The sequence below is a fragment of the Antrostomus carolinensis genome, unplaced genomic scaffold (assembly GCF_000700745.2).
Source record: "Antrostomus carolinensis isolate BGI_N321 unplaced genomic scaffold, ASM70074v2 scaffold29607, whole genome shotgun sequence".
In the NCBI taxonomy this organism is placed as follows: Eukaryota; Metazoa; Chordata; class Aves; order Caprimulgiformes; family Caprimulgidae; genus Antrostomus; species Antrostomus carolinensis.
This window is the reverse complement of record NW_010327113.1, coordinates 31,514-40,160: the sequence shown is the minus strand read 5'-3', so window position 1 is coordinate 40,160 and position 8,647 is coordinate 31,514. Positions and strand designations below refer to the sequence as shown.

The 8,647-nt window shown below is 34.6% G+C and overlaps 1 protein-coding gene across 1 annotated transcript in view; it reads left to right on the top strand.

Annotated features, from left to right (window-relative positions):
• SLTM (SAFB like transcription modulator) overlaps positions 1-1,108 on the top strand; it is a gene marked incomplete at its 5' end in the record, with an annotated part of 25,001 nt that extends 23,893 nt beyond the window's left edge. The window contains 2 exons of the mRNA XM_029085919.1: positions 1-100; positions 456-1,108. The exon at positions 1-100 is cut by the window's left edge and continues 46 nt beyond it. Coding sequence (XP_028941752.1) covers positions 1-100; positions 456-564 — 209 coding nt within the window. The remainder of the gene's footprint in view (positions 101-455) is intronic.
• Positions 1,109-8,647: the final 7,539 nt, after the last annotated feature.

Genomic DNA, 8,647 nt, shown 5'->3' with positions numbered 1-8,647 from the left:
AAGAGTGGCATGGGCCTAGTTCTCAAGGAAGTGGGTATCATGACACAAGGAGAATGGGAGATGGCCGTGGAGGAGGTGGCATGATGTCTCCACATACAAGGTACAAAACCTGCTCCTTCCTCTCAATTCCCTACTGAGTTACGCTTAAGAAGTAAAATAGTTTCAGAGCAGGCAGCATTACTTTCTGTGGATGGGTTGCTGCTGCACAACATACAAACCCTTTTTCCATGCCAGCACATGGCTCCACAGTTGTTGTAGTGCTAGTGGCAGTATTGTTCAGCAGCACAGGAGCAAACGCCTTCTTGCAAAGTCCCTTTTCTTGCCTTGGTTTCAAGTCTCTCTTGAGATTTACAATTTAACAGTTGAGTGATATGAGAGGTAACAATGTTCTTACCTGTACACCAAGTTTAGATACTTATCATAACTTAACACTTTTTTAAAACCTTTGTTTCCAGTAACTCTTCACCAATTAATAGAGTTGTACAGATCACAGGCAATTCCATGCAGAGGGGAAGTGGCTCAGGATTTAAGCCATTTAAAGGTGGACCTCCACGAAGATTCTAAGACCTACAGCTGCTTGGTTTCAAGATAACTTATTGAAATCTCTTGTAAACTTTCTCTGATTAAAAACAGGAAATCTTGTCTGGAAGTCCTGGTTAAATTTTTTTTAATTTAACATGATTACTTTCCTCTCAATTTTGGAGGCATTTTAATAGTTACGTTGTAATTTTGGATAGTTTTTGTGTATCTTTGATAAGCATTTTCCCTGAGGCACTAGAGCTGTGTAAAGACAAATTGGAACCAAAATATTTGTTAATCTTGTATAAAAGAATAGTTTGCAGCTGTGTGCTAATAGTTTGATTTACCGACATTAGCTCTGTGGTGTCATGCTTTAAAGTTAGCTACTTATCACAACATACACAACTATAACCTCCATTTTGAAGGTTGTCCAGGCTATTATCTCTGCTTTCTAATTTGTAGAGAAATAAAATTGTTCTTTCATTACTGGGTATTATGTAACCTATTTTTGCAGAAGGTACTGTTACATTGAGTGCATTTATGTGTATTCTTGCAAATGTATTCTTTTGAAATAAACCTTCATATTCTGTATAGCTTCTAGTAAGTCTTTGAAACAGTCTTGGGGGGGGAAGACAGAATAAAACAGACATGTTGGTACACCACATCAAAACCTATCTGCCAACTAAAACTTCTTTTAATTGTCTCTTTCGCTAGTATTGAATTGAAAATTGAGAAGCACCTTTGAGAACACAAGAAAGATTAGTACCAACAAATACAGGAACGCTCATGGGAGGCCTAAAGAAGTAATTTTATGCAGTTTGCTCTTTATGTATATCAGACCTCTGGCAGAACTTTGATACAGCTTATTTTAAACCAGACTACCACAGCTGACCTTTCCCATAGTGGTTTGGGAATCCTATATATTGCAGTCGTGTTCAGGGACACCTATAGCTGCACACTGATGTGGTCTCAAGCAAAAAAAGGATGCATCTTTTTAAATCTTTTGTTTAATGGTGAATGGCCTGTGTTAAATCTTTCTTAACCAGGCCCAGTCAGAAGTGTTAAGTAGTCAGACTAAGCCTCATCTATCACCCAGTCAGCATTAAGTAGAACACTGTTGTTCAACAAGGAAAAAAAAAAGCAAATTGATTCATTACACGGCTTTAACAAAGTGGATAGTTACAGAAATGAAGAGAGGACCTTGCTAACAGAACATAGGAAGAGCTTGTACAGTAGTACAGTTCTTATTGGAATAAGAACTGGAAGTTTTTACTGGTCTAGATTGTCTTTTAAAGAAAGATTTAAGTTACAAAGTTTAAGGCAAGAGTCAGTAAGAACATACCAGTGTTGTACATGGATCTTTGCCACTGTCAATGGCCATCTGTTTGCTGTGTGGAAGAACTAAGTATCTACAGTGTTCCAGAGGAATTAAGTAGCAGAAAATGAGTTAAACTAAAGTGGTTTTGAAGAGGAAGCCTTTCAGGAAAGATGGGAGGGGAGATAAACCTGGTATAACAGCATTTTCTATAATTAATCCTTTGTGAATATTGACAACTAACAAAAATTTACATTTAAACAAAAGAAAGATGCTGTATCAGCAAATGTGTGATTGGACCCATTTATCCAATCACTAACTTATCTTGGTGCATTTAACACATCTTCTCTGTTGATCAGTCCTTAGAAGAAGAAAAGCTAAGAAGTTTCATTTACTGAGGTTTTTGTTGCAGGAGTTTCCAAGAGAAAGTACAAGTGAAAAATGCATTTTTAAAAGTACATATCCATTTTGCTGCAGCCTGTGCTTCATAAGGTGTGACAATACATACGTACTTGCTATAAGATGAATTTATAGTGGCTAATAGATCAAATAGGAAATATGAAAGCTTATAACATTAAAAGACAAAGCTATAAAGAAGTACAAAAATGAAATTTGAGATGTGACTTGATATCTTGCCTACAGTAAACATTTAGATGCACATTCCAACTAGTGAACATATGAATAGTATTTTTTTGCTTAATTAAATGAAAGTGTGGTTGTGCATATATAGATATTTCACTTAAATTAAAATATCAAAACAAACTAGGATGATGAGGGAAAAGATCTGATTGAAAACAATTTGCCAAAAACTTGGAATTTCTCAAATATTTAGATCAACAGCAGTCTATCCTTTTCTTTTCCAGCATCAGACTTTTTTTCCCCCCCCAAGGATTTCATTCAACCTTTATTATTAGGAAAGACAAACACCTAAATGAAATGTTTATTTAAATTTGCTCACTTAACTTTATTTACATACAATGAATTTCAGAAGACTGTTAACCAAAGTAAGTGTCAACAGGGTAAGATCTTAAACTATAGAGAGGCTGATAACTGGAGCCACTTTTTAAAAGATAACAGAATGTAACAGTTTTTCTTTTGTAGTACACAAACAAAAAGGGGTATTAAGATACAGAACTGGACTTCTCTGAAAATTATTTAAGTGTTCAAAATTATTTTAACAATTTAAAAGGAAAATGTTTCTTTATAGTCTTTAAAAACACATTAATACAATATAAACAATTAAGGCTTTTAAAATGCAAAACATTCAGTAGTTGAACTTGTAGATGCCATTACAATGTTGGATAATGGTAGAACATAATGATGCAAAGGATTTAAATCAGAAGACTGTGGTAGAAGTGATACTGCATGACTATGTCATGCACTTTTAAAATACAATTTTTTAAAATTTAACTTCTCCCCACTCTTGGTAAATCTACAGTAGCTTGCATTACCTTTTATTTTTGCATTCCTTTTAAAACTAGATTTAGAGATCAACATAAACGTTAGGTGACTAAAAGGCTCACAAATAAACTGCTGATTTAACACAGCAATTACACAATTTTGGTGGCTCTAAGCAAGGCATCTTGAAGACATTACTCATGTAGAAGTCTTTTTGAACTTTCCTAAAATACAGGGGGGTTTTATAATTTCATTGTAAAAAGACTCAGACAAGACAGTTAATGTGGAACAAATATTTGGCTTAACACTGGAGAACTAGGGGCAACTTCTGTAGGATTCTTTTTTGTTTTTCATCAGTAGTTTATTTAATAAGCTTACACATAAAAGGTGATTATCAAAAGTTGTACAAATAATAGCTATGCATCTATTCACCAGATAAAAGGATAATCAAAAATTATTTATGAAAACTTTGGTATTATTTCACTGAAAGCTGTAATATGAAAGATAACCAAATCTGTCACTTAACATTAAAGCTCTATCAGGTTATTGTGAGGGCACTGATGACAGTATTTTTCAGTCCCTTATAAAGAAAGCGGCCGTAAGGTATTAACATTCTGTGACTTTTTATGTAAGAGCTAGTACTGAGCAAGTAGCAACAGATTTACAGTTTATTCGTTTTTTTGAGGCTTGACCTGTACGCAGTGAATACACTGCAAAAATAAGGGGAAAAACCCCCCCATTCATAAGTAATTTGTCCAATACAATCTGATAGCAACCTGGGGGGAAGTATGAACTGCTTTCTTTTTGCAAGTACAAACTGCATCAAAACCCGAGTTCTGCTTATTTAATGAATGTCAGTACTGCAATGGCACGTGACCAGCTGTAACAACACTAGTGATTTCAAGAGTTACCAAAGTATAGGTGAAACACTTGCTACAACAGATTTGTCTCTTGAAATCACTGAACCTATGGTCACGTTATTAATGGGTTCTCAGAAGTAATTTTTGCTTGCCAGCCTCAAAGAGAAAGCATGTAAGAAATCCAGAAATGAAAGCATACTGCCGTGAACCAAGTATATGAAATGCAAACATGTAATTACTGCAACTATTAATGATAAAAAAATGCAAATGCTGAATTATAAGTAGTTTAAAAATTCACAAGCAGGCTCATTGGTTCACTATATGTATCTGCAGTGGTCTTGAAGATTACCAGCTACTATACTTTTCCAAACAAAAGAAGGATTTTGTTTCCACAGCAATATTTTTTTTCCTAGAGTAAACACAACTTAATTGTAAAGTCTACTAGGGTTGCAATTAGCCAAAAAACCCATGCTGTTATTTACTCACCTCACATAGAACCTGTTTTCAAACTTTCAACTGGAAGGACTTCACTAAAACTCAATTGTAAATAAAACCAGTAATCAATATTTTAAAAGCTCCTTTTGGCTCTGGTTAATCTGCAATAACAAAAGCCCTAAAATTAAGAGATTAATTGATGCTCTGACACCAAAATACTGAAGAAAAAAGATAAAAGTTCCATTGGTAATAGGCATAAAATGCAGAACAGATAACATGCTGAAAAGCGAGCAAATCTGAAGACACAATTAAGTTCAAAACTGAGCTTGTTTTTTCTCTAAAAATACACAGGATAATCTAACACTAGCTTTCCTCTTAAAATTTACAAAAAATAATAGAAAACGCATAGATTGAACTTTCTTATTTGGTCTGAGATTTTTCAAAAGACTAATATTGGTTGTCAACTTCCTCTACAGCCTTTGGAAGCACAAGCTTTTATTTCAGTTCTTTCTCCCAGCTCTCTGCTTTCAGAGCCGATACATGTTAGTAATTAACTATGAAAAATTTTAATAAATGATGAAACTGGCTTGTTTAAGTCTACACTGACAGTCATGAGAAAGAGCGTGACATTTATCTGGTAGTATGAAGTTGGACTGGAGAGACATTTAATAAAAAAATATTTAGGACAAGTGTTGGGCATTGCAATACTGCTCTAGAATTTTAACAGGATCCTAAGACGCATTTAGCCACCACTAATTACTCTGACTGTAAGGCAGCCCTGAACTGTTAGCTGTTGCAGTTCACAAAAGACTATAGTAAAAAACCAAAATGTTGCATTATTTTGTTTAGAAGTAATTATTTTCCTCATATTTATTAAATCCTTCTATTGACATTTCTACAGCATAGGTTTCCTACTGATGCAGTTTGTTAGTTCTAAAACGTGACTGCAGCATATATAGCTAAATACAACATTGTCTTATAAAATCAAATGTTAAGGTGTTGGGGTGGGTTTTTTTTAATAGTATGTTCCATGTAGACACACTACAAGACAAGAAAAACATTGTGTCAAATCATTAGAATTCTTCAGAAACTTTCATGCATTCTTTAATTTCCCAAGACTGAAAAAGAGAGTATTACAAAGAACGTTTCAAGGTAGTTTCAAAGTCTATTAGGAAAGCAGTCATCTAATTTTCTGTATTTCTTTCACAGAAAGTGTGTGCATTTATAGCATGGGCAAAAATAATCATGCTAGCTTTATTACAGCTGGCACACAGAGTAAATTATAATACCAACTTAATGACAATAGGTACTGGGAATTCATACATTACATGGAGAATTCCATATCTTCATGTCCTCAGTATTAAAATTGTTAACATTAGCTAGATAAAGATGGCACAGTCACATCTAGTTAAAATTGTGTCTTTGTGAGCTGCATGAATTTACAGTAAAGGAACTGAGGCACCAAATCAGACTGCCTTTCAACAGTAGCTGGCTAACACAGCTCATCTTATGAAACTCCTGCCTCTTCTATATTCGCTGAGATGCAACATGTAACAGCACTAATATTTTCTTATCTGATTTTATAATTTCCATTAAATTTTATAATTTACCATTGCCAAAAAACAACATTTTGGCAATGGTAAAAAGTATTTAGAGTTTTCCTTTAACTGTTCTACAGCTCTAGTATTTAAAGGCATCAGAGTTGCTAGAAGCATCAGAGTTGCTAAGTGTAAATACTGATTTTGTCAGTGTTATTTCTGTGTCTGAACACAGAAACATCAGTATCTGAATGCTCAGCAGTGTTTACTAGATTACAAGCATAAACATGAACTCATCAGCTTCACGGACTGGAACACATAAGCAAGCCTTAAGAAAAAATATTCAATGTAAATATTATTACAAGATATGGCCAGTTCACAAGAAGGGGAAAAAAATTGTTTTCTTATAGTTATTTTGGAATTCCCCAAAACAAGAGATAACAAAACCCAGGGATGTGCCCATTACTCAGCTGGTTTAAGTTTACTGACACACTGGTGTTTCTTCTAATGGCAGTTCTGACCCTTTCCTTGGCACGTGCCAGTGAACCAGAACAAAAAGTCAACAGAATGTTCCAGACAAAAATACCAGTTATCACAGCTTTTTCTGAAACACATTTAGAAGAAATCTAAAAATGCTAAACTATGTCAGGCAAAATTTTCAAGACTGCTTAGCATAATCTTAACTTTAAAAAATTACAGCAGAAGTCTTAACTCAAAAAGTCTGTGCAAGTTTTACTAATGGCTCCAACAAGAAAAGAGAACATGAACTTCAAGTTGAGACAGACCAAGTATCACATTACTTCATGCAGCTCTGTGATGGAGAATTTAAGTTTGCATGAGATAAAAGCATCATCTCATGAGACACTGGTAGGTCATTTCTCATATTTACGAGTTTCACAATAGGTATCACTTAAGCTGGATGGGACATAAACTGAAATTGGGTCAGCACTAAAGAGTTCTCAAGAGATTAATTAAAGAAGTATAAGACATATCAAGTTTTTGCCCCATCCACCCCCAAGATCTATATACATTTGGCTTAGTGTTTGACTATATCAAACAATTGTATTTCATTCACTTTTGGCCCCAGCAAGACTGTTAGCCACTTCAGTCACCTGCTTCCTTTAATGCGTGACTCACTTAGTGATGAAAGCACTTGCATTGCCTTATTTCATGTTTCACCAACAGATCAGAGAAACAGATACCTTTATTTTCATTGTATTGTTACAACAAATTATTTTGTAAGCATACTGTTTATAGTAAGCTAGCAAATCAGCTGATTTGAGTATGGAAACTTATCTGAATTGTTCCCCATGGATTTCCCAAACCCAATAACATTTTGCTTAAAATTTTTCTATGCTGTCAAATAGAGGTAAACATGGGATTTTGAGTTCTAAAGATAACTAGATGATAGTTAAAGCTCTTAACCTCAAAAAAACAAGGAAATGCTCATTTCAACACAAAGCTTCTCCATGAACACAAGTAATCCTACAAACCAGAAAAGGAACTGTAAAGGCCATAAAAAACTTCCAGGTTTCAGCAAGTTCTCTAGAGCTAACTCTCCAGGTAAAGAGAGCTCATAGTGACAGAGCTGACATAATGACCAAAATTGAACAGTAGACAACTGACATTTAATAAAAATATTTTGAGTTATTAGAGGGTTGGAACTTCTAGTCTTGACCTAGAAACATTATTAGAGTGAAGAACAGTGCATACAGAGACAGACAGTGCCAACCCACTGTGAAATAAGCATGCTGGTCATTACCTGGGTGAGAAGATTTGGCCACTGCATGCTGTGCTACAACTATTTTAAAATAACAGCAAAGTTAAGGATAAATTCCTAAACAATTTCCAGAGGTTGTATAAGGACTTGAATGTTCCAGCCTGACTTTCCTCCTCAGCATTTCTTCCCTATCACAGCAAATGACAGTTGAGCTTAAATACATTGCTTTTCTACTGGACAACTCTAAGAACAAGCTGTGAACAAGAAGGAAACACTATGGAAATTAACATCAAATAGACTTCTGTGGAAGTGACTTCCTATGAGAAAGTGTCATTCAGCTCACCCAGTTTTTCCATCAACACTGCTAACAGTCTATTGCTAGTTATGCTTAACAAAGAAAGTAACTGCACTGAATCACAAGTTAAAACGCGTATGTTTAAGTTCTTGCATGTGACATTTGCTATCATTGGATTATAGGAACATTTTTCAGTGTCAGATTTGTCTTAATACCGAGGTCTTGCAATGATAGCATAGATGAAAATAATGCAAGTATTACATTGCAACCAAACTAAAGCTTGTTATTTTTGCTTCTCTCTGATATGCTTGCTAATGAGGATACTGCATCAATTAAATTGCCTTTCATGAGTCACCTGCTGTTTAAGGTTACAACCTTAAAAAAAGAATACTTTTATATAAAATAAATAAAGCTCTTAACTCAGTATGTTGTGTTTAAGGATGTACTTCGTATTAACTTCAGCAGTTGACTATGATAAGCATCCTAATGGCAGGAAAGCTGGTCTAAGCAATGAGCTAGCTTTGGGTTATAGGATCTATTGTGGAGGAATTAAGAAAGTTTCAGTTT